The 27,625-nt window shown below is 37.0% G+C and overlaps 1 protein-coding gene across 3 annotated transcripts in view; it reads left to right on the top strand.

Moving 5' to 3' along the window:
- Nucleotides 1-27,625, top strand: part of SCP2 (sterol carrier protein 2) — a 155,460-nt gene that overhangs the window by 54,861 nt on the left and 72,974 nt on the right. For all 3 annotated transcript variants that reach the window (XM_023727059.1, XM_023727058.1, XM_023727060.1), the window contains 4 exons: nt 997-1,083; nt 2,219-2,369; nt 3,498-3,645; nt 8,802-8,909. In XM_023727059.1, the coding sequence (XP_023582827.1) occupies nt 997-1,083; nt 2,219-2,369; nt 3,498-3,645; nt 8,802-8,909 (494 nt within the window). The remainder of the gene's footprint in view (nt 1-996; nt 1,084-2,218; nt 2,370-3,497; nt 3,646-8,801; nt 8,910-27,625) is intronic.

Below are 27,625 nucleotides of genomic sequence, written 5' to 3'. Positions count from 1 at the left end.
TCACCTTGCCTCCCGTTCCCTCCCAAACTGTTCCCAAGGAACTGTTTCATCTCAAGAGGCTTTGTGTGTGCTGCTCCTTCTACCAAGAATTCTTTCTCTTCCACTTCCTCTTCTTTGTCTAACCTCATAGAGGAGGTCCTGTCTGGCTCCTGAGCTTGCTGCACATCTGTGTGCTCCCACAGCACCTTGGATAACATTTCTATCATAGCATTTGTCGTATCATATGAGAATTGTGTGTTTGCTTGCCACAGAGTAAGGCTGAGTTCCTTGAGGATCAGGACTGTGCCCATGTCCCCAGTGCCCAGGACAGGATCTAGCATGTATAAGGTGTTTTTTTTGAAAGTTGGCAATGATCAAAGTTAACTTTAGAAGCAAAAGTACAGACACTGGCATGCAGGTCTAAGTCACACAGGCTTTATCCTTTAAGCGTTTGAATTGCTCATTAATTCCCATACCTGTTGAAGTTAGATTTTAGAAACTCCTCTGTGGTGTTTCTTGATGCTGCTGTTTTGGTCACAGCAGAGTTTTCAGAAACCATCTGATTATATTGTTAGAGGAGCCAAAGGAGATAAAAGTAAGTTTCTTCTGCAGTGATGAGAAGAGAAATATGCTTTGAAGAATGTGGATAATTTATTACAGGTTTTATATATTAAGAGCTTCATTAGCTTTCGTTTAACGTACTTACATAATATCATCACCACAAAAGTTAGCTGAACTGCAAGTCATTTAATTTTGCTTTTAAGGAATAACATTTTTAATTCTCCGGCAGGGTAGGGGGTTGGGGGGATAGGTATGGTATTTTGGAGTTAGGATTTTTTTTTTTAACTCAAAATTCAAATGATTTATTTTTTAAAGGTTGAAACTATTCATAAAAGTCCGCCTTTTGGTTGTGAAAAGAGTATTTGCATTTTATTCTCTTTTTAAACTTCTGGTCAAGAACATCTCAACAAAATTGCAATTGCTACCTCACATTCTAACTACTTATTTTGTGTTTAGATATTCCCAGTCCCAGAAGGAGTACAGTTTAGATGAAGTGATGGAATCTCGAGAAGTTTTTAATTTTTTGACTGTCTTACAATGTTGGTAAGAAAAACACATTTTAATATTTAATAGAGAGATGGAACTGCTGTCCTCCCCACCCTTCCTGCTGTGGGGTAAACCTTAGGCCCTATCTCTGGGTATGGCTTTCATAGAACTCCTAGGAATGTAGCCCCAACTCTGAATTACCTTCATTAAAGTACCCTTACTCTCTACTCTTGCTAGAGACAGGCTGCCTCTTCTTTTGGATAATTACATGTTTTGCTTTTTTCTCTCAGGACCTCTACCTACTTTATTTCTGTTAATTGTATTTATTCATTAAAATGACTTAGGAAGCCAGTGCAGGCCAAAGGTTTTATTCTTGAGTATTTTGTTTTCTCCACTGTATACTTCTACTATAGGAATTTTACTCACTTGTAGTAGCTGAGAGTAAAAGCAAAACAAGAAAAAAAATCACAACTCTAAGAATGATAATAGTTTCATCTTGAAAATTGCTTGACAGTATCTGTACCCTAGAAGATTGAGTAATTGCTGTATAGCTCCTGCCTGGGATCTAGTTCACACCAGGCTGTGCCCTGGAGATGCTGCCTGGGGTGGAAGGGAACAAGTGGTTCAGCTTTTATCAGTAGCAACGTGAGGGTCTGCCCGTTTAGAAAGTCCAGCTGAACTTGCAGAGAGCTTCTTGTGTTTGCCACTCGCCTCCACAGCTTGCTCTATGAGGACTGATCTATCTTGAGGAGGTCTCAAGAGTCTTAACCAAAGCATGCACTTTCTCAGTTTCCAAAAGGATTCCAGGGCAGAGTTATTTGGGAGATAGCAAAATTGGCACTACATAGGCCGGTAGTAGAATCTTTATTAATAATCTTGTGAACTCACTCTTCAGAAGTGACCAGAAGATGCTTTATGCATCTGCAGAGGCAAATCCAGGGTTATTTTCAGTAAGAACTTTTTGGGAGAGACAGAGACCAAGGAGTGGTGATTGGCAACATTTAAGTTCTTGATAGAGATTCAGCCTTCAGGTGGGAAGCCTGTGCAATTTTTAACCGTAGATAGCGCAAAGAAGACAGTCTGCTGACCAGTAAGCATGCTTGGCCTGTCTCCCCACATGGACAGACCTCCTAGTCTGGAATCCTAGGATTGAGGTTGCCGGGTGTAAATAATCACTTTTACTTCCTCTCAGTCCCACTTCAGACGGTGCTGCCGCGGCAGTTTTGGCTAGTGAAGCATTCGTCCAGAAATACGGCCTGCAATCTAAAGCTGTGGAAATTTTGGCACAAGAGATGGTGACTGATTTACCAAGCTCGTTTGAAGAAAAAAGCGTTATCAAAATGGTATATCTGAGATTCTGTTTTATTAATCAAACTGAGGGATTGCTGTTTACAATTTCAAGGTGACACCATGTTGTCATTAGCTCTGGAAGCTGTTGAAAAATGACGGTCTAGAAATTTTAGTATTGTAACCCATCCTTAAGAATCTGTTACAGGAAAACAACTGATGAGAACAGATGCTTCCTACGATGGAGCCATGCACCATTATATGATAACTTTTAATTACTAGACATGCTATTTATTTTTGTTTTGAGTTGACTAAATATGCCCAGAATTCCAACCTTGCAGTTAGGGGAAAAACAGGGATTTTTCAGTGAATTTTGTCTACCCGCAACACTTCAAAAATCCTTATATGAGATTGAATAGAAAATGGAGGAAGGAAAAAGGATGAAAATTCAGACCTTGAGTTAGTTGAATATTTGAAAATACATACACACATATATATTATCTATATAAACACACATGTATGTATAAACAAAATGATTTTATAACAATGCTGTGAATTTGGAAATGTCCCTATAACTTACCCAAATCACCAAGTTAAGGTGTGGGAGAGGTGGAACTTATACTCAGATTTTCTGATTACAGTACACTTTGCATGACACCACAGTTTTATTCCTTGAAGAAAAGTTTGCATCTTCTTTTATTATCTGAGAACAAAGAGGTGTTAAGAGCATGGACTTTGGAACACATGGTTTGAATCTTACAGGATCTTCTAAAAGACGATTGTGTATTTTCATATAGAAAGTCCTCCGTATTTTTCAGTGTATCTGAATCATAATGATTTGTTGATAAAACCCTTCAACTGTTTACCACAACTATTACATTGTGGTTTAATAGAGTTTTGTAACTTACCACGAGATATGACCTAAGAATTACAAGTCCTTTTCATATATTTTATTTAACACTCGGTCCTTTATAGTATGAAATTTAATATGTATGTTCTCCCTCCTGAATATTATTTTATTTGGACTTTCTGTGTAATATAGATCAACTGAGATTTTAATGTGTGTGGTTAATTCTCAGCTGTTAAAGTTATGCATACATTAATCATACATATACATTATAAAATTTACTCATCTAAAACGCCCAGTTTTGCTGTCTTTAATTTATATATGGTTTTGGTTTTAGGTTGGTTTTGATATGACTAAAGAAGCTGCCAGAAAGTGCTATGAGAAATCTGGCCTGAGACCAAGTGATATAGATGTAATAGAACTTCATGATTGCTTTTCTTCAAATGAACTCCTTAGTTATGAAGCACTGGGACTCTGTCCAGAAGGTAATATCTTTGAAGAGGGCAGGTTAACTTGCTAAATTTCACTGAGAAAACTTTACTCACCATTAAATAAAATAATCTACTAATTTCCTTCCCCTCTGTGGTGGCCCTCCCACACTGTGCAAAGTGAGTATAAACTGTCTTGGTGCTGGACTTTGTAGAACATGCAGTCTTGGACAATACCAACACTGAAATGTTCACTGATTGTACAAATCATTTAAGTCAAGGGTACTTGAACTGTTAAATGGGAAAGAAAGGATATAAAATTAAATATGTAATTCCAACTATTTCCAATTGTGTTTGAATAAAGACTTTTAGGAAGAAAAATGGAAAAACTAGTTGGTGGGATCTGGAGGATTTTTTTTTCTTCTTATTTCATAAGTGGTTTATCATTTTCCTTTACTACCAGCAGTGTAAGACAGTTTCATTTGCTTCACCTCCTTGCCAACACTTGACATGGTCAGTTTTTTAATTTCAGTCATTCTAAAAAGAGTGTATGGAGTCCCTGGGTAGCGCAAACAGTTAATGCGCTTGGCTGCTAATCGAAAGGTTGGAGGTTTGAGTCCACCAAGAGGCACCTTAGGAGAAAAGACCTGGCGATCCTGCTTCCAAAAGAATCAGCCATTGAAAATCCTATGGAGCACAGTTCCACTCTGGCACACATGGGGTCACTATGAGTTGGAATCGTCTCTATGGCAGCTGGTCAAAGAGTGTATATTGGTATCTTATTGTAATTTTAATGTGCATATCCCTGATGACTGGTGATGTTTTGAGCATCTTTTCATGTGCTTATTGGTCATTCATGTATCTTTTGTGAAATGTCTGTTCAGATATTTTGCCATTTTATTATTGGGTTGTCTTCTCTATTATGTTGTAACAGTTTTTTGTTTGTTTGGTTTTTCTTTTTATATATTATGGGTACAAGGCATTTGTCTGACATATGTATGTTGTGAATATTTTCTCCCAGTCTATGTCTTGTCTTTTTGTTTTATTAATAGTGTCTCTTGAAGAATGAAAAATTTTAGTTTTGATCAAGTACAGTTTATCAATTCTTTTCTTTCATGGTTCATGTTATTTGTATTCTAAGAAACTTTTGCCTATTCCAAGGTCCTAAAAGTTTTTTTTCCTATTTTTATTCTAGAAGTGTTAGAGTTTTAGGTTTTACATTTAAGTATATGATCCATTTTAAGTCAGTTTTCGGGTATGGTGTAAAATAAAAGTTGATGTTGATTTTTTTTTCCCATACAATATACAGTACCATTTGTTGGGGAGACTTTTTTCTCCCCATTGGTACCTTTGTCAAAAATCAATTATGTATATACACACACACACACACATATATATATAGCATATGATCAAGAACCAATGGTATTGAAGGAAGAAGTCTAAGCTGCGCTGAAGACATTGACATAAAACAAGGCTCCAGGAATTGACAAAATACCAGTTGAGATGTTTCAACAAATGGATGCGACACTGGAAGTGCTTACTCATCTATGCCAAGAAATTTGGAAGACAGCTACCCAGTCAAATGACTGGAAGAGATCCATATTTGTGCCCATTCCAAAGAAAAGTGATCCAACCGAATGTGGAAATTATTGACCAATATTGTTAATATCACATGCAAGTAAAATTTTGCTGAAGATAATTCAAAACTGTTGAAGTAGTACATCGACAGGGAACTTCCAGAAATTCAAGCCAGATTCAGAAGAGGTTGTAGAATGAGGGATATCATTGCTTATGTCAGATCGATCTTGGCTGAAAGCAGAGAATACCAGAAGAATGTTTACCTGTATTTTATTAACTATGCAAAGCATTCAACTGTGTGGATCATAACAAATTATGGATAACATTGCGAAGAATGGGAATTCCAAAACACTTAATTGTGCTCATAGGAAGAGCATGACCATGTACCTGTACATAGACCAAGAGGCAGTCATTTGAACAGAACAAAGGGATACTGGGTGACTTAGAATCAGGAAAGGTATGCATCATGGTTGTATCCTTTCACCATACTTATTCAATCTGTATGCTGAGCAAAAAATCTGAGAAGCTAAACTATACGAAAAAAAACGCAGCATCAGGATAGGAGGAAGACTCATTAACAACCTGTAATATGCAGGTGATACAACCTTGCTTGCTGAAAGTGAAGAGGACTTGAAGCACTTACTGATGAAGATCAAAGACCACAGCCTTCAGTATGAATTACACCTCAACATAAAGAAAACAAAAATCCTCACAACTGGACCAATAGGCAACATCATGATAAATGGAGAAAATACTGAAGTTGTCAAGGGTTTCATTTTACTTGGATCCACAATCAACGCCCATGGAAGCAGCAGTCAAGAAATCAAACAATGCATTGCATTGTGCAGATCTGCTACAACAGACCTCTTTAAAGTGTTAGAAAGCAAAGGTATCACTTTGAGGACTAAGATGTGCATGCCCCAAGCCATGGTATTTTCAGTTGTCTCATATGCATGTGAAAGCTGGACAATGAATAAGGAAGAATGAAGAAGAATTGATACATTTGAATTAATTGTTGTGGTTCTTCTTGGTCCTTTTCATTTTCATGTACGTATCAGAATAAATTTGTCAGTTTCTTAAAAAAAAAAGTGGAATTTTCATTGGGATTTCATCGAATGTATGGATCAGTTAAAGAGCCCTGGTGGGTGGTTAAGCACTCAGCTGCTAACTGAAAGGTAGGCAGTTCAAACCCACCAGCTGCTCTGTGGGAGAAAGATGTGGCAGTCTGCTTCCGTAAAGATTAGAGCCTTGGAATCACTATGGGGTAGCTCTCTCTGTCCTGTAGGGTCACTATGAGTTGGAATCAACTCAATGGCAACGAGTTTGGTTTGGTATAGATCAAAGTAGAGAATTGCCATCTTAACAATATTGAATCTTTCAATCCATTAAATGGTATATTTTTTCATTTATTTAACTCTTCTTTAATTTCTGTCAGAATGTTTTGTAGTTTTCAGTATTGGTCTTGAGTGTCTTATATAAGATTTTTTCTTAGATATTTTATATTTTTGCCATAAATTTTTTTCTTTACCTTCATTTTCCAGTTGGTTGCTGAAAACATTTAAGAATACAATTGATTAAAAAACTTGTATCCTATGACCTTGCTAAATTAATTTATTAACTCCAGTGGTTATATAGATTTTGTGGAAGTTTTGCTATAAACAATGATATCATCTGCTAATAAGGACAGTTTTATTTCTTCTACCTTTCCAATCTTTTTACCTTTTTTTTTCTTTTTTTTTTTTTAATTCTTGCCTTATTGCAATGTCTGTGATCTCTAGTACCATACTGAATAGAAGTGGTGAAAGTGGACATCATCACCTTGTTCCCAGTCTTAGGGGATACAATTTAGTCTTTTACCATTAAGTATGAGGTTAACTGTAGGTTTTTGTTAATGCCATTTATCAGGTTGAGAAATAGACAATTCTCCTTTAATTCTGTCAATTTTTGCTTCATTTATTTTGAGTCTCTATTACTAAGCACAAAGTATACAAATTTATTTTTCTATCTGTGGTATATGAGAATGGTTATTTCCAATACTCCTATCTCTGGATTTTTTAGTTAACAAGTTCAAGATAGCTTCCTTCTGGAATCTTCTAATACTTCACAAGATTGTATATATTAAAGAAAAAAAAAAACGTGGTAAATAATTCACTTCTTGGGGTTGCCTTGTGCTCAGTCTGCTATTATTGGGTACAGTAATAACACTTAGCAGTTTTGAAAGCACCATGTAATTCTAACACCCATTGCCATCAAGTTGATTCTGACTCATAGTGACCCTATAGGACAGAGTAGAACTGCCCCATAGGGTTTCTAAGGAGCGGCTGGTGGACTCGAGCTGCCAGTCTTTTGGTTAGCAGCCAAGTTCTTAACCACTGCACCACCAGGGCTCCAAAAGGAGAAAAACTGAACTGTAGGTTTCATCGAGATTTAAACTCAGTTCACTGGATTCAGAGTCCAGAATGCTAACCATAACACCATGGAACCTAACTATTTCAAATTCTAATCTTCAAATTGTGTTTCAATAAAGACCTGCTATGCCTGGAGCCTCGTATCGGACTGTAAGTCAGAAACACACCAAAAATTAAAAGACAGAATGCCTGAACCAAAGATTTTAAATCTACAATCTAGATTTTAAGCCAAAATAGAAGTGTTAGCCACCTAAAATTCTGTGATTTATGTATTTCATTTTGCTCGTAGAGAGACTTTTTCGTTTTTGAAGACTATGTATTAGTTAAGAACATGTGCTCTGGAGCTAGGCTACCTGAGTACCAATCTTAGATGCCCTGCTGTGACTCTGGGCTGATGACTTAACATCTCAGTGCTGGTTTTCTCATCTGTAAAATGGGAATTATAGTACCTACTTCATACGGTTGAAGGTTAAACTATGTAAATATATGTAAGATACTCAGAACAAGTCTTGACGCAGAGTAGGTACTCAAAAGCAATTAGCTGCCTCTGACAGCAACACCACCACCACTGTGTCATTTTTTGGAGCTCCTACCTCTTACTACTTTATCAGAAATATCAGCCGAAAGAATATTTTATACAATGCATGCATTTTTATTTACTTCTAAACCACCTAGAAGAATAACCATAGAATTGACAGGAATGGGGAGGCCTTAATGTGGTATAACTGCTTTTTAAAGCTTAATTTTATGACACAACAGTATTTTTAGCCAGCTTCGTTTCATATAAGTGCTCATTTTTTATGTTTCTTTTTCTGTGTATTACACATATTTATATAGTATACGGCAGCACATTTGAAAATGGAGGGATGTGAATATATTTTGTAAAAATTTGAACTTCTACAGCTGCTTTAATTATTTTAGATATAGTATTTTATCAGTTTCAATTTTTACTTCTGACTTTCTGTTATATTTGGAGCAATCTTAGGAGCTCATGGGAGCTTTTTTTCATGCAGAAAATATTCTGAAAATATGAGGCCTTATTACTCAGTATTTATCACCTAAATTTTAGAAGTGCTTATATCAAATTGATGTTAGTTTGAGCTGTTAAGAAATGTTTGCTCCAAGAAATTCTTGGCTGTAACCTAGAAATTAAAAAAAAAAAAAAAAAAAAATCATTTGTTGCAACGTAATTTTTAACATTTGTGAATATTATTTTTCCTTCCCTAGGACAAGGTGGAAAACTGGTTGATAGAGGAGATAATACTTACGGAGGAAAGTGGGTCATAAATCCTAGTGGTGGATTGATTGCAAAAGGACACCCACTGGGAGCCACAGGTAATACTACACACAGATTTAATATATTTTTTATTGTCATTTTTAGCATAAGTGTAACTGATTTAGTCATTGATTTAAATGAAAGATTATATTCCCTGAACTTGGTGGCTGGTCTTTTAAATGGTTGTTTAGTCACAGTGTTTTCTATTTTCCTTTAAGTACAAAACACTTCAGTAATCCATATTAATTGGTAATAATTTGAATTAATTGGAACTCTAAACGATATATATTTTTGAAAGCATGACTATTTTCAGATAGGTATACAACTTAAGTAACAAAATGTTGCCAAATAGACATCTTGCTAGACCTGCTAGATAAGAATCATTTGAAGCAAGCACATTATATGTAGTTGTGTATGTGATTGGTATTGCATGGAAATTTTTTTCTCTTGAGAGACCTAAAGTAGAAGTTAAAAATATCAGTCTTACTATTCGCTCTGCTGGTGACTAACCATGTGACTATTTCAATTAATTATCAGTTAGTCATTTACTCACTTTGATTCTTAGTTTCTGTAATTGTAAAATGAAGAAATTGTACAAGGCAATTTCTAAAATAACTTTTAGCACTAAATTCTGTGACTTATTTTTATGAAGATGGGGGATTTTGAGCTTTTTCTGTATTATTGTCTTATTATATTAATTAAGTAAAGTTTTATAAATTCTCACAAATTCCAATATAGGGAACTTAGATTTAATACTGTATACAAAAATTAACTTAAAATGGATTGACGACCTAAATATAAGAGCTAAAACCATAAAAATTCTAGAAGAAACACGTACCCATTGCCATCATGTCAATTCTGACTCATAGTGACCCTATAGAAGAAAATATTGGGGTAAATCTTCAATACCTTGTATTTGGCAATGGATTCTTAGATATGACACCAAAAGCAGAGGCAACAAAAGAAGAAATAGATACTGGATTTTAATGCAAATAACGTGCACCTTCTTCATTTGTTTGCCAACCACTCCTTTTTGCTGTAAGGTATTTTCATAAGCGCACTATGCTAATATTTTTTTATAGCAGTATGTAAAAAAAAACTGGCATAGTGCCACTTCTGAAAATACCTTGCAGGGGGAGGGAGTGGTTGGCAAACAAATGTAGAAGGCGTGCGTTATTTGCGTAAAAAAATGGTAAGTTGGGTTTCATAAAGATTAAAACTTTTGTGTATCAAAGGACATTATCAAGAAAGTAAAAAGACAACCTACCTAATGGGAGAAACTATTTGGAAATCATATGTATAATAAAGGCTTAATATCCAGAATATATGAAGAACTACAACTCAACAAGAAAAAGACAACCCAATTAAAAAGTGGGCAAAGGATTTGAATAGACGTTTCTCCAGAGAAGATACGCAAATGGCCAGTGAGCACATGAAAAGATGTTCAACATTATTAGTCATTAGGAAAATCAAATCAAAACCACAATGAGATACCACTTCTAATCCACTAAAATGGCCATTATATAAAAAAAAAAAAATTATAGGGAAATAGGAAATGTTGGCAAGGATGTGGAGAAACTGGAATCCTTGTCCATTGCTGGTGGGAATGTAAAATGGTGTAGCCACTGTGGAAAAACAGTTTGGCGGTTCCTCAAAGAGTTGAACATGCAATTACCATAAACCAAACCAGTTGCCGGCGAGTCAATTCCAACTCATAGTGACCCTATAGGATGAAGTAGAACTGCCCCATAGGGTTTCCAAGGCGCTGCTGGTGGATTTGAACTGCCAACATTTTGGTTAGCAGCCAAACAGTTCTGCTAGGTAGGTACCCAAAAGAATTGAAAGTAGTTACTTCTTACACGCTAATGTTCATAAGAACTTGGCTGCTAACCAAAAGGTTGGCAGTTCGATTCCACCAGCTGTTCCTTGGAAACCCTATGGGGGCAGCTCTACTCTGTCCTATAGGGTCACTATGAGTTGGAACCGACTCAATGGTACATAACAACAACAACAACATATATATGTATGTATGTATGCATAATGGAATATTATTAAACCATAAAAAGGAATGGAATTCTAATACATGCTACAATATGAATGAACCTTGAAAACATTATGCTAAGTGAAATCAGCTAGACACAAATGGACAAATATTTTATGATTCCACTTATATGAAATATCTAGAATAGGCAAATTCATAGGGACAGAAAGAAGATTAGAGGTTATCAGGGGCTGGGGGAAGTGGGGAAGGGAGAGTTAGTCCTTAATGGGTACAGAGTTTCTGTTTGGCATGATAAGAAAAGTTTGGAAATAGATGGTGGTGATGGTTGCACAACATTGTGAATGTGAGTTGTACACTTAAAAATAGTTAAAACGGCAAATTGTATGTTATATATATTTTACCACAATAAAAATTAAAAACAGAATATTTACCACATAAAAAAGAAGTAATAATGTATTCAGTACAGCAATTAACTTTCATTTATTTCAGTTTTTCATTCAAATTTAGTAAGCTCACAATCTAGTAAGAGATAGATACACACACTTATAGTTGCAGTATAATGCACTGCCTTGCTGTTTGTTTTCTGTTTGTCTCATCTGTTCTTTGGTTTTCTTTTTTTCCTGCCATCTTTGTAATGGTGCATTTTTTTTAGTATTCTATTTTCTTTTTTCTACTGGAATTTTCTTAAAAAAATTTTTTTTTTGTGCTTTAGGTGAAGGTTTACAGGACAAATTAGTTTCCCATTCAATAGTTTATACACAGATTGTTCCATGACATAGGTTGCACCTCCCGCAAAGTGTCAGCCCTCTCCCCATTATCATCCTGAGTTCCCTATTTCCATTCATCTGGTTTTCCTGCCTTCTCATCTTTGGTTTTGGGCATATGTTGTGCTTTTGGTCTCATGTAGATGATTGTTCTAAGGAGCACTTACCTCACTTGTGTTATTGTTTATTTATAGGCCTGTCTATTATTTGGCTGAAAGATGATCTCCAGGAATGGCTTCAGTTCCAAGTTAGTGTCCAAGGGCTACAGTCTCAGGGGTTCCTCCGGTCTCTCAGACCAGTAAATCTGGTCTATTTTATGAATTTGAATTTTCTTCTACATTTTTCCCCCCACTCTAACCAGGACCTTCTATTATGATCCTGGTCAGAGTGGTCAGTAGTGGTAGCCAGGCACCATCTAGTTCTTCTGGTCTCAGGCTGGTGGAGGCTGTGATTAATGGTTACTCTTGGATTTACAACATACACCTTCAACTTAGCACCATATGCCTTCAAATAATTTATACAACTTCATGTATAATGTAACATCTTTACAACAGCATATATCCATTTAGCCCTTCCTATCCTTTGTGCTATTTTTGTCATGCATTTACTACTAAAAATATAAACCTACAGTATACTACTATTATTGTTTTAAGCAATCTAATGTCTTTCAAAGAAACTTAAAAACAAGGGGAAAGAGTGGCATTATTGGGAATGGCAGAATAAGGACATCCAAAATCCTCTCTTCCATAAACCAATGAGAATACTGGCAAAAATGGTTAAAATCAGCATTTTTCAGAACCCTGGACAGTAACCAAATACTTACAGCAATCTAGGGAGCATTTATTCAAGAAAAATGGCTGAATCTCAGCAAGAACAATGAGCTTTGTAACACTTTAATTTGACCTAATCCGACCTTCTTCTCCTCAGCTCCATGGTACCCGTGAAAACCAACAGTTCACAATCATGGTGTCAACGGGCCGCCCAGCAGCCACTGGAGGGGTTAGAATGGAACTGGAGCTCTTTCAAAGCCCCATTCTCAGATGATTGACTTTATTTGACTTGGCAGTTTTCTGGAAAATCCCACTTGAAAGTTTTGCCTTTATTTAACTTGACTCAGAGCTCACCCAGTGCAAATAGTCTTTTCCGTGGGGGCATTTGTCAAAAATGGTCTGTGACAATTGTTTAACAGCACAGCTGACTGAGGTGATGATAACAATTGGGACAAACAAAAATTAACCAAAAACTTGAAAAGATGAAGAATGAGATGTTCATAGAGAGCTTTGAAAATGTCTAGTATACTCCTGGGAAACTAGAAAGTCACATGCATGGATAGGACTGCACATATTCTCAGGAAAGACTGGAGAAGACCCTAAGCTCTCACTTCTGGCTAACCTCAAGGATCTGTGCAAGAAGGAAGTGAAGGCTAAGGTGGAGTTGTAAACTGCCTGACTGAGTGCCCCAACATGTATACTGAGCCCCTTAGCAAAGACTGGCAGATATGTTAGTTCCAGGCAGTTAAGGAAATCTCCGTCCAGTTGACCGCTAAGCTAATTGAGCAGAAACTTCAGTGGCTATATATGACAAAAAATATTTTACAGAAGTTATTAAAGTCACTGAACAAACAGACAACAAAAAGCAGCAACAACCAAAAACCCTAGGGAAGGGAAGAATCTAATTTTTAGAATTGCCAAATTAAATTATTTAAATTGTCCAATTTTCAACAAAATATTATGAGGCAAGCAAAGAAACTAGCAAGGGTAATTTATACACGGGATAAAAAACAATCAGTAGTGACTGTCACTGAGGAAGCCCAGACTTTGGATTTACTGGAGGAAGACTTTAACCAGCTATTTTAAATATGTTCACAAAACTAAAGGAAACCTAATCAAAAAGAACTAAAGGAAAGTATGAGAATGATGTCCCACCAAATAGAGAATATCAAGAAAGAGATAAAAATTGTAGAAAAGAACCAAATAGAAATTCTGGAGTTTAAAAGTGCAATAACTAAAATGGAAAATTCACTAGTAGGGCTAAACAGCTGATTGGAGTAGGCAAAAGAAAGAATCAGTGAACTTGAAGATAAGTCAGTTGAGATTATCCAGTCTCAGGAACAGGGAGAAAAAGAAGAAGAAAAATTAACAGAACTTGAGATCTGTGGGACATCATCAGGCATACCAACATACACATAATGGTAGTCCAGAAGGACAGGAGAGAGAGAGAAAGGGGCAGAAAGAATATTAGAAGAAATAATGGCCGAAAACTCCCCAGATTTGAGGGAAAATATTAATACACACATTCAAGAAGTTCAACAAACTTCAAGTAGGAATACCTGAAAGAGATCCACACCTAGACACATCATAATCAAAATGTTGAAAGATAAAGAATGAATCTTGAAAGCAACAAGGAGCAACGACTCAAAATATAAGAGGGATCTTCAGTTAATGTAACTGATAATTTATCATCAGAAACCATGGAGGCCAGAAAGTAATGGGATGATATATTCAAAACACTGTAAGAAAAAGTCTTCTAATGAAGAATTCTATATTCTGCAAATCTATCCTTTAAAAATGAAGGAGAAATTAAGACATTCCCAGATAAATAGAAACTGAGAGAAGCTCTTGCTAGCGTACCTCCCTTAGAAGAAATAGTGAAGGAAGTCCTTCAGGCTGAAATAAAAGGATACTAGATAGTAACTTGGAAACATTGGTGGCATAGTGGTTAAGAGCTATGTCTGCTAACCAAAAGGTCGGCAGTTCGTATCCACCAGGCATTCCTTGGAAACTCTACGGGGCAGTTCTACTCTGTCCTCTAGGGTCGCTATGAGTCAGAATCGACTTGACAGCAGTGGGTTTGATTTTTTTTTTTTTTTAAGATAGTAACTTGAAGCCACAGAAGAAATAAAGAGCACTGGTAAAGCTAAGTGCATTGGTGAATATAAAAGACAGTAGAAATGTATTTTTTTTTGTTACTTTTTTTCCTCCTGCCCGATTTAAAGACAACTGCATAAAGCAATAATTATAAATCTATGTTGATGGACATAATGTGTATAGATTTAATTTGAATGGCAGTGACAGCACAAAGGAGAGGTAACAGCTGTATAGGAGCAAAGTTTTTGTATAGTATTAAAATTAAGTTATTAATCTGATCCAGATTGTTATAAATTAAGATGTTAATTGTAAACCCCAGGGCAACCACTAAGAAAATAACTAACTAAATAGTAAAGGAAATGACAAGGAAATTGAAATGATACAGTAGAAAATATCTATTTAACACAAAAGAAGACAGTAATGAAGGAATAGAGGAATGAAAAAGACATAAGACATAGAAAACAATAGCAAAATTGTAGGCATAAATCCTACTTTTATCAGTAATTGCATTAAATGTAAATGGATTTAATACTCCATTTGGCATAATGGATTAAAAAACAAAACAAAAAAAACCATGATCCAACTATATGCTGTCTACAAAAGACATGAATCAGATTCAAAAACATAAATAGGTTCAAAGTAAAGGATGGAAAAAGGTATACTATTTAAACAATAAGCAAAAATGAGGTGGAGTGGCTATGCTAATATCAGACAACATGGACTTTAAGATAAAAATTATTACTAGAGACAAGGAAGGACACTTTATAATGACAAAAGGGTCAATTCATCCAGAAGATATAATAATCATAAACATATATGCACCTAACAACAGAGCCCCAAAATGCACGAAGCAAAAACTGTCATAATTGAAGGGAAAAATAGACAATTCAACAGTAATAGTTGGAGGCTTCGGTATTTCACTTTCAATAATGGATAGAACTAGGCAGGAGTTGAAAAAGGAAGTAGACAACTTGACAACACTGTTGAACAACTAGACCTAACATATCTATAGACACTCCACCTAACAACAGCAGAATATATATTTTATTCAAGTACACATGGAACATTCTCTCAGAGAGACCATATGTTAGGCTACAAAACAGGTCTTAATTAATTTAAAAAGGTCTGAAATCATACAAAGTATGTTCTCCAACCACAAAGGATTGAAATTACAGATTAATAAAAGAAAGAAGTTTGTGAAATTTACAAATATGTGGAAATTAAACAACACACTCCTAAATAACCAATGGGTTAAAGAAGAAATCATAAGGGAAATCAGAAAATACTTTGAGATTAATGAAGACAAAAACACAGCGTATAAATACTTGTGTGATGCAGCTGAAACAGTCTTTACTGGGAAATTTATAGGTGTAAACATACTAAAAAAGAAGGATCTCAAGTCAATAATCTAGTCTTCCACCTGAAGAAATTAGAAAAAAGAAGAGCAAACTAAACCCAAAGCTAGCACAAGGAAGGAAATAAACATAAGAATGGAAATAAATGAAATAGAAAAATAGAGGAAATAAATGAAACAAAAAATTGGTTCTTTCAAAAGTTCAACAAAATTGATAAGCCTTCAGCTAGATTGACTAAGAAAAAGAGAGAGAAGACTCAAATTACTAAAATTAGGAATGAAAGTGGGAACATTACTGCTGACCTTACAGACGTAAAAAGGAGGAAATACTATGAACAATTATATATCAACAAGTTAGATAACTTAGATGAAGTGGAAAAATGACTAAAATGATACTAAATAACAAAACTGACTTAAGAAGAAATAGAATCTCTGAACAGATTTTATTGAATTAGTAATAATAATAAAAAAAAGTTCCCACAAAGAAAAGCCCAGGCCCAAATGGATTAATGCCAGTCCTTCACAAACTCTTCTAAAAAATAGCAGAAGAGGGAACACCCAACTAATTCTATGAGGCCAGTATAACCAGAAAAGACATCACAAGAAAACTATAGACCAGTATCTCTTCTGAATATAGTTGTAAAAATCCCCAACCAGATGCTAGCAAACTGAATCCAGTAACATAAAAAGGATGTATACAACCAATTGGGATGTATCTTAGGAATGCAAGGTTGGTTCAACATGGGAAAATCAGTCAATGTAATAAACCATATCAATAGAATCACAAACAAAAGCCACACAATCATTTCAATACATACAGAAAAAGCATTTGACAAAATCCCAACCCTTCCATGATAAAAAAAAAAAAAATTAATTAGGAATAGAAGAGAACTTTCTCAACCTGATAAAGGATATCTGCAAAACCCCACAGCTAACATGATGCTTAATGGTGAAAGACTGAAACTTTCCCCCTAATCAGAACAAGACAAGGATGACTTTTTTCACTACTTTGATGCAGCACTGTACCACAGATTCTAGCTAGTGCAGTGAGGCAAGGAGAAGAAATAAGACACCCAAATTGGAAACAAAGAAGTAAGACGATCTCTGTTCACAGGTGGCATGATCTTTTATATAGAAAATCCTGAGGAATCCTATTAGAACTAATAAGTTCAACAAGGTTGCAGGATACAAGATCAATATACAAATCTTAATTGTATTTCTATGCACTAGCAATGACCAACCTGAAATGAAATTAAGAAAGCAACTCTATTTACAGTAGCACCATAAAGAATAAAATTGTTACAAGTAAATTTAACAAAAGAAGTACAAAACTTGTACGCTGAAAAATACAAAATATCACTGAATAAAATTAAAGAAGACCCAAATAAATGGAAAGACATTCCATGTGCATCTGGCTGTAAAGTGGGACCATGAGGGAGGAGCTTGTGAAGAGGTCTCAGGAAACCACTGCCTCTGTAGAAACCGCTACCTTTGTCAAAGTCACTGCCTCGATGGATCTGCAGCCAAATGCTTGGAGCTGGACTTGGGTCCTCTGCTGTTTGTCAGGGTCTGCCATTGGGAAGATGAATTTGATACAGAGCTAGAAAAGAATAAGGACAAGCAGGGGCTGCTGAGCACCTCTGCATCTGTCAATCACCATTTTCTGACTGCCATGGTCTTCTGAGAGTAATGGCTTCTGTTTCTGCTCTCCGAAACTCACGCACTTTTTTTTCCCTCACTGACCAGCTAACCCAGAAGCATACAGGGAAAGGCTTTTGGGAATCGTAGTTCTCAGCCTTAAAAATAATGCCAAGTTGTCAACAGACAGTCCAGCACAATCTACCTCTTTATCAACATGGCATCCATATACGCCCCCCCCAACCATATTTAACTTCGAAATAAAGACAAAAGAAAAACCATGTGTCTACCTTAAATAATGCAATTGTTGTCATTGTTAGGTGCCGTTGAGTTGGTTCCAACTCATAGTGACCCTGTGTACAGCAGAGCAAAACACTGCCTGGTCCTGCGCCATCCTCACAGTCATTGCCATGCTTGAGCCCACTGTTGCAGCCACTGTGTCAGTCCATCGCATGGAGGGTCTTCCTCTTTTTTGCTGGCCCTCTACTTTACTAAGCATGATGACCTTCTCCAGGGACTGATCCCTCCTGATAACACATCCAAAGCATGTGAGACATAGTCTGGCCATCTTTGTTTCTAAGGAGCATTCTGGCTGCACTTCTTCCAAGTCAGATTTGTTCGTTCTTTTGGCAGTCCATGCTATATTCAATATTTTTTGCTGACACCACAATTCAAAGTTGTCAATTCTTTTTTGATCTTCTTTATTCATTGTCCGCTTTTGCGTGCATATGAGGCAATTGAAGACACCATGGCTTGAGTCAGGCGCACCTTAGTCTTTGCTTTTTAACAGTTTAAAGAGGTCTTTTGCAGCAGATTTGCCCAATGCAGTGCGTCATTTGATTCCTTGACTGCTGCTTTCATGGGTTTTGATTGTAGATCCAAATAAAATGAAATCCTGACAACTTCAATCTTTTCTCTGTTTATCATGATGTTGCTTATTGGTCCAGTTGTTTGCTTTATGGTGAGGTGTAATCCATCCTGAAGGCTGTGGTCTTTGATCTTCATCAGTAAGTGCTTCAAGTCTTCTTCACTTTCAGCAAGCAAGATTGTGTCATCTGCATATCCCAGGTTGTTAATGAGTCTTCCTCCAATCCTGATGCCCCATTCTTCTTCACACAGTCCAGCTTCTTGGATTATTTGCTGACCATGCAGATTGAATAGGTATGGTGAAAGGATGCAACCCTGATGCACACCTTTCCTGACTTTAAACCATGCAGCACCACCTCGTCCTGTTCGAATGACTGCCTCTTGATCTATGCACAGGTTCCTCATGAGCACAATTAAGTGCTTGGGAATTCTTATTCTTCGAAATGTTATCCATAATTTGTTATGATCCACACAGTCGAATGCCTTTGCATAGTCAATAAAACACAGGTAAACATCTTTCTGGTATTTCTGCTTTCAGCCAGGATCCATCTGACATCAGCAATGATATCCCTCATTCTACATCCTCTTCTGAATCTGGCTTGAATTTCTGGCAGTTCCCTGTTAATGTGCTGTTGCAGCCGCTTTTGAATGATCTTCAGTAAAATTTTACTTGCATGTGATATTAATGATATTGTTCAGTAATTTCTGCATTAAGTTGGATCACCTTTCTTTGAAATAGGCATAAATATGGCTGTCTGCCAGTCAGTTGGCCAGGTAGCTGTCTTCCAAATTTCTTGGCATAGACTAGTGAGCACTTCTAGTGCTGCATCCATTTGTTGAAACATCTCAGTTGGTTATCTGTCAATTCATGGTGCGTTGTTTTTTGCCTGTGCCTTCAATGCACCTTGGACCTCTTCCTTCAGTACCATTGGTTCCTGATCATATGCTACCTTCTGAAATGGTTGGACGTCGACAGTTCTTTTGGTATAGTGACTCTCTGTGTATTTCTTCCATCTTTTGATGCTTCCTGCATTGTTTAATATTTCCTTGTAGAGTCCTTTAATATTGTAACTTGAGGCTTGAATTTTTTCTTCAGTCCTTTCAACTTGAGAAATCCCAAGGGTGTTCTTCCCTTTTGGTTTTCTACCTCTAGGTCTTTGCACATGTCATTATAATACTTTACTTTGTCTTCTCGAGCTGCCCTTTGAAATCTTCTGTTCAGCTCTTTTACTTCATCATTTCTGCCATTCACTTTAGCTACTTGGTGTTCAAGAGCAAGTTTCAGAGTCTGTTCTGACATCCATTTTGGTCTCTTCTTTCTTTCTTGTCTTTTTCATGATCTCTTGCTTTCTTCATGTATGATGTCCTTGATGTCATCCCACAACTTGTCTTCGGTCATTAGTGTTCAACGCATCAAATCTGTTCTTGAGATGGTCTCTAAATTCAGGTGGGATATACTCAAAGCTGTACTCTGGCTCTCGTGGGCTTGTTCTAATTTTCTTCAGCTTCAGCTTGAACTTGCAAATGAGCAGTTTATGGTCTGTTCTGCAGTCAGCCCCTGACCTTGTTCTGACTGATGATATTGAGCTTTTCCATCATCTCTTTCCACAGATGTAGTGGACTTGATTCCTGTGTATTCCACCCGGCTAAGTCCTCATGTATAGTCGCCATTTATGTTGTTGAAGAAGGGTACTTGCAACGAACAAGTTGTTGGTCTTGCAAAATTTTATCATGCAATCTCTGGCATCTTTTCTATTACCAAGGCCATATTTCCAACTACCAATCCTTCTTCTTTGTTTCCAACTTTCACATTCCAATCACCAGCGATTATCATTGCATCCTGATTGCATGTTTGGTCAATTTTTGACTGCAGAAGTTGGCAAAAAATCTTCAATTTCTTCATCTTTGGCCTTAGCAGTTGGTGCGTAAATTTGAATAATAGTTGTATTAACTGGTCTTCCTTGTAGGCCTAGGGATATTCCTATCACTGTTAGCGTTGTACTTCAGGATACATCTCGATATGTCCTTTTTGATGATGAATGCAACACCATTCCTCTTCAAATTGTCATTCTTGGCATAACAGACCGTACGATTGTCTGATTCAAAATAGCCAGTACCAGTTCATTTCAGCTCACTAGTCACTCGTCGTAACTATCAAAGTCCTTGTTTCTGCAACTTGTCATGTGGTTAGAGCTGGTAATTTACAATTTCCTTCTTCCACTACGTATTCCATATTCTTTTTTCCTTTAGCAGGCACCTCAGCTGGTTATTCATAGTTTCTTATCCAGTGGTATAACTCCAGTCACCATACCTGCATAGTCTCTGCTTCCAGTTTAGTGGAACCATTGTTGTATTTAAGACTTCTTAACAAACAGAGGCCCAAGTTTCAGGAATGGCATATGAAAATTTTGCTAGTGGATCACTGGGGATCATAGTGAGAGGAACCACTCCCATTTCTACCCTTTGATTTCCTAGAGAGTTGTGTATCCTAGCTGTGTATAGGGAAATAACATCATTGATTCAGAGCCTGTTATGCATCATGAAAGATATTGCCCCAACCCTGCAAAGTGTTTCTGGCACCATTGCAGAGTCTTCACAAGGCCTGTCCATTATTCTATCAGGCCAGTTGCTTCACTGAGATAGGATAAATGGTAAGAGTAGTGAATGCCATGAGCAGGAGTCCATTCCTGCAGTTCATTCATTGCTGCTGTTAAATTAGCTTTTTTGTCAGAAGAAATTGTCAAATGCAGCACAAAGATCAAGGATAAAACCCTAAGTGACAGCAAAATTGAAGGCATGGTTGGAGAAAGAAGAGCCATTTAACAATGAGAAGAAATGGTCGGTTGGCCAAGGGAGGAAAGGTTTCAAAATTAAGGCGAGAGGTCAGGCCACAAAAGTTAGGCAGATAAAGTGTGAAAAGTGTCCAGTAAATTTGGCCATTATGAAGTCATTGGCAATCTTGGAGCGATTTTAATGAAATGTTTTGCATAGAAGTACAGGCGTTTCAGACGGAATAAGAAGTGAGAAAGTGGCATCAATAAAACCTGTTGCTGTTGAGTCTATTCTGACTCATAGCAACCCTATCGGACAGAGTAAAACTGTCCCATAGGGTTTCCAAGGCTATAATCTTTACAGAAGTAGACTGCCGCATCTTCTCCCATGGAGTGGCTGGTGAGTTCAAACCACCGACCTTCTAGTTAGCAGCCAAGCGCTTAACCACTGCACCACCAGGGCTCCTCCTAAGTAAAAGTTTAGGAATAGTGGCTATGAGTGGAAAGGGATCTATAAGGGATATGCCTGAATTGTTGGTGTGTGTTCTGTATGAAGTCTTGGGTTTTATTTTAGCCTCTTTGCTCTTTTCAGTACATAGCTTTGTAGATGCTAGTTTTTTTAACCTGTACAATGGAAATAAAATACAGTACCTGCCTTATTGGGTTGTTCTGTGGATTAAATGAGTAAATATGTGTATGTGTAAAGTACATAGCCCAGTCCCCAAAACAGTAGGAACACAATAGATACTGGTATTCTTCTTCAAACATTTCTCCAAAAGGAAATATTGAGTCCAGTTAACAATTTGTTGCTAGTAATACAACCCTTGTTTATATCACAGTAAAAAAAGTAATTTGTAAACTGTTTTAGAAAAAGAACTTTCTTTAATTCATAAGAAGTATTCTGTCTAGTATGGTGGTCTCAAGGCATTGTTTTCTCTGTAAAAATATTGTACCCAATGCAATAGACATTATTTTAAAAATATTTTTCTGCCTTTGGTAAATAGACTAAACAGTTTTCTTTATCCCTCAAAAGAATTAGGTCATTCTTCAGTGTTGATTTTGTTGCTAATGGGACATAGAGAAGTCAAGATGATGGTAAATATTTCTGTGGTGTGGTCTCTGAAATCTTACTGACATCACAAATTGTGTGTGAGGTAGTGATTTAAATTCTCCTTTCGGACAGTTTCCTCATCCTCATGTAGGAAACCTGTGTTTCATCAGGAGATGAGTTTGATATTTCAGCTAGTTATTTTTATTGACACAAAATTTTTTTTCTCCTTGGAAAGAATGTTTTATTATAATTTGCTTGTCTGCCATTCTGTGCTATTTTTGTTCTGCCATCCACTGAAACACTCAGGAGTCATGCTTATAGTAACAATGTATTTTCATACTGTTTCAAGTTCTTTTTAAAAATTGAGGTATAATTTTCATACAATAAACTGCACAGTTTTTAAATGTTTAGTACAATTGAGTTTTGACAATTGTATATATTCATGTAACCACCAGCCAAAACAAGATATAGAACATTTTCATCACACTTCCATTGTGTCTCTTTCTTGTCAATTCCCTGGCTTCCCCAAACACTTCTCTCCCTCAGTTAAAAAATTCTCCTCACTCCCACTACCCTCATCTCCAACCTAACACTTTCTGCCTTCTATCACCATAGATTAGTTTTGTGTATTCTAGAGCTTCATGTAAATGTAATCATACAGTGTGTACATAAACTCTTTTGTGTCTGGCTTCTTTCTCTCAGTATAATGCCTTTAAGATTCATCCAAATTTTTCTTCTATCAGTAGATTCTTGTATCAATATCAATACTACTATTGCCAAGTAGTATTCCACTTTTTAAATACACCAGTTTATCCATTCTGCTGTTCATGAACTTTTGAGTTGTTTCCTGATTGGGGATATTATGAATAAAGCTTCTAGGAATGTTTTTGTACAGGTCTATTTGTGGACATAAGTTTTTATTTCTCTTCGGTTAATACCTCGAAGTGGAATTACTGGGTCATAGGGCAGATGTGCATTTGACTTTATAAGAAACTGCCAAATAGTTCTCCCAAGGGTTGTCATATACTCTTTAATATAGCTGAATGACAAGTTGTAACGTGTCTTAACAAGTGTTTTCTTCCTTACCCGCTTAGTCCTATTTTTCAGAATCAACCTCTGTTGAAATTTCTTTTGTATTTTTCCAAAACTTGTTATGCTTATATAATACATATGTATGAGTGTGTTTATATAATCTTTCTGTGTATGTGTGTGTGTGTGTGTGTGTGTGTGTGTGTGTGTGTATCACATTGTAGTTTGCTTTTTTCACTTACATCTTGAAGATCTTTTTATATTATCACTTAGGGATGTTCTTTATTCTTTTTAATGCCGGTATAGTATTCTCACTGTAAGATATTCATTTATTCATTCAGTTACTGGTAGGCATATAGGCTGTGTCAGGTTTGATATTGCAAACAGTGCTTCAGTAAGCATCCTTGTGTCTTTGCATACTTTTGCAAATATACATATGATAAATTCCAAATGGCAGACTCACTGTATCAAAGGGTAATGTGTATTTAAAAATTGGTGGAGGTGGTCAGCGGCCAAGATGGAAGAATAGTCAGATACTTCCGGTGTTCCCTCTTACAATAAAGACATGAAAAAACAAGTGAATCAATTATATGTGACAATCTAGGAACCCTGAACATTAAAGGCAAAGTTGAGGAACTGGACTGAGTGGCAGGGGGAGGGAGAGACAGTTTAGAAGCAGCGAGGAGTTGCCAGACCTGACCTGGTGGGAGCCTGAGCCCTTCAGCCCGGATCAGCTCAAGGGTGAGCGGTGAGGCAGTCAAGCAACAGCACTCAGGAGGCGTTTTCCACATTGGGGGAGACCCAGCAGCGGGGAGTCTACTTAGCCATCCAGAACCAGTGAGAGGCAGCCCTCAATCGGTGAAAGATAAGTACTTGCATCTGGCCGACCATGCGGATGATAAACACCCCTCTTAGGGAAAAGCCTCTCTCCCATTTACCTCCCCGCTCCCTGCTCTGCACTGGTTCCCAGACCACCTTCAGCAATTGCCAAGTCCCCTGGGCCGGAAGTAGGACCTGTCACGCACCCTGAGCCATTCTTCCAGCCTTGGAGAGTGAACAAGTTAACAAACAAAATAATAAAAATAAAAACAATCTGCCAGCTCCCTTAAGCCAGAAATTCAGGGTAGGCACAACTCCTTTGCCTAGGCACAGGCATAAGGGATCAACGAACTTTGAGTGCTTTTTCCGCTGCATAGACTTCTGTGGGCCCATTTCAACAGCATAGGCCCTCATTACCGCAGCGCAACAGGGTATATACCAGAAGTCTAACTTCAACTGTTTCAGCTGTGAAGTGGCAGGTCTGTGACATTTGACACTGCTCTGCCCATTAAGCAGGGTCTTCACCCACCCACATCAGGGGCCTGAGGACTGGTGGCTCCACCCATGCCACCTAGCCACCTGCAACAGGTGCCCAAAAATAAGAGGTGCCCCCCAGTCCTTATAGCCAACAGCATTGGGTGCTCATAGTCCAGCCGTAAAACCCACCCATCTACGTGCTGTAGGGAACAGGGACACGCTCTCCTCCTGGACTCTCAGGGGTGGCCGTCAGCCCCCTGCCTTGCTCAGCCTGTGTCCCCCTGCTGCAGCTGGATGCCTGTGCCTACACCAGTCACCCATGCATTTCTAGAACTGTAGGTGAGAGCTTACACCACACACTTGGTGGCTGACTACCTTGACCCCTGAGCTGAATCCATGCAGGAGGAGAAGGGCAGATTTCCTGGGCTCACATACTTAGGGGCAGGTCTGGCCACCTGGTGGCAGGACATTGGAGCTTGACGGGTACTGGTGACTGGGCTAGCTCACACGAGCAGCCTATCTGGGCATATCAAAACAAAACAAAACAAGAAGCTAGGACATAGTAAGCAAACATTAAATAAATAAATAAATATAATAACTTGTTGATGGCTTGGAGACAAGGTCAATATCAAGTCATATAAAGAGGCAGATGATGATGGCTTCAGCAAACTCCCAACATAAAGAATCTAGAAACATTCCAGAGGAAGAAAATTTCTTGGAATTACCAGAGGCAGAATACAAAAGATTAATATACAGAACTCTTCAGGAGATTAGGAAGGTAATTAATCAAAACACAGAACATGCAATAGAGAAACTTAAGAAGATTAGAGAAGAGCATAATGACAGATTTAACAGGCTGCAAGAATCCATAGAGAGATAGCAATCAGAAATCCGGAAGATTAACAATAAAATTTCAGAATTAGGCAACTCAATAGAAAGTCATAGGAGCAGAATTCAGGCAATGTATGTCAGAATGAGTGAGACTGAAGATAAAGCACTTGACACCAACTTATTTGAGGAAAAATCCGATAAAAGGATTAAAAAAAATTAAAAAACCCTAAGAATTATGTGGGATTCTATCAAGAAGAGTAACCTATGAGTGACTAGAGTACCAAAACGGGGGTAACAAAATACAGAGAGAATTGTTGAAGATTTGTTGTCAGAAAACTTCCCTGATATCGTGAGATGAGAAGATATCTATCCAAGATGCTCATCGAACCCCACATAAGGTAAATCCCAAAAGAACATCAGCAGGACATATTATAATCAAACTTGCCAAAACCAAAGGCAGAATTTTAAGAGTGGCTAGGGATAAACGAAAAGTCATCTACAAAGGAGAGTCAATAAAAATAAGCTCTGACTACTCAGCGGAAACCATGCAGGCAAGAAGGCAATGGGATGACATATATAAAGCATTGAAGGAAAAAAATTGCCAGCCAAGAATTATATATCCAGCAAAACTGTCTCTCAAATATGATGGCGAAATTAGGTCATTTCCAGATAAACAGAAGTTTAGGGAATTTGCAAAAACCAAATCAAAATTACAAGAAGTACTAAAGGGAGTCTTCCAGTTAGAGAATCAATAACATCAGATAACAACCAAAGGTTAGAACACAGGACAGAGCAACCAGATATGAACCCAGATACGGAAGTCACAAAAAGTAAATCAAAGCTAAAACACTGAAATAGGGAAACAGAGATGGCAGTATGTAAAAGATGACAACATTAAAACAAAAAAGAGGGACTAAAATGTAGACATAGAGTTTTCATATAGAGAGGAAGTCAAGGCAATATAAAGACGTAAAAGACTGGGATAAACTTACAAAAATAAGGGTAAATATTAAGGTAACCACAAAGGAAACTAAGAATCCTACAAGTCAAAATAAAAAACTAGAAACATATAAAGACTCAGTAAATACAAAGTCAACAACAGTGAAAGAGATGAAAAGAAAATACATAAAGAAAAACGACTCAGCTCAGAAAATTAAGTGGAACAAAGAAACTGTCAACAACACACAAAAAAGACATCAAAATGACAGCACTGAACTCATACCTATCAGTAATTATGCTGAATGCAAATGGCTAAATATACCAATAAAGAGACAGAGAGTGGCACATTGGATTAAAAAACACAATCCGTCTATATGCTGCCTAGAAGAGACACACCTTAGACTTAAAGACACAAACAAACTAAAACTCAAAGGATGGAAAAAAAAAATGTCAAGCAAATAACACTCAAAGAAGAGTAGGAATGGTATATTAACCTCTGACATAATAGTCTTTAAAGTAAAATCTACCACAAAGGATAAGGAAGGACACTGTATATGATTAGGGTCATTACACCAGGAGGACATAACCATAATTAATATTTACGAACCCAAAGACAGGGCTCCAAAATACATAAGACAAACACTATAACAGCATGGAAAAGAGAGATAGACAGCTCCACGACAGTAGTAGGAGACTTCAACACACCACTTTTGGTGAAGGACAGAACATCGAGAAAGAAGCTCAACAAAGACATGGAAAATTTAAATGCTACGGTCAACCAACTTGATCTCATAGACATACACCGAACACTCCACCCAAGAGCAGCCAAGTATACTTTCTTTTCCAACGCATATAACATTCTCCAGAATAGACCACATATTAGGCCATAAAGCAAGCCTTAACAAAATCCAAAGCATCGAAATACTACAAAGCATCTTTTCTGACCATAAAGCCAATAAAGTTGAAATCAATAACAAAAAAAGCAAGGAAAAAAATCAAACACATGGAAACTGAATAACACCTTGCTGAAAAACTACTGGGTTATAGAAGAAATTAAGGTTGGAATAAAGAAATTCATAGAATCAAACAAGAATGAAAACACATCCTACCAGAACCTTTGGGACACAGCAAAAGCAGTGTTCAGAGGTCAGTTTGTAGCAATAAGTGCACACATCCAAAAAGAAGAAAGGGCCATAATCAAAACATGAACCCTACAACTCGAACAAGAAGAAAGAGAGCAGCAAAAGAACCCTTCGGGCACCAAAAGAAAAGAAATAATAAGAATTAGAGCAGAATTAAATGAAATAGAGAATAGAAAAACAATTGAAAGAGTTAACAAGAACAAAAGCTGGTTCTTTGAAAAGAC

Source organism: Trichechus manatus, unplaced genomic scaffold (assembly GCF_000243295.1).
Source record: "Trichechus manatus latirostris isolate Lorelei unplaced genomic scaffold, TriManLat1.0 scaffold00015, whole genome shotgun sequence".
Lineage (NCBI taxonomy): Eukaryota > Metazoa > Chordata > Mammalia > Sirenia > Trichechidae > Trichechus > Trichechus manatus.
The sequence above is the reverse complement of the archived record's forward strand: the minus strand, read 5'-3'. Positions and strand labels throughout refer to the sequence as shown.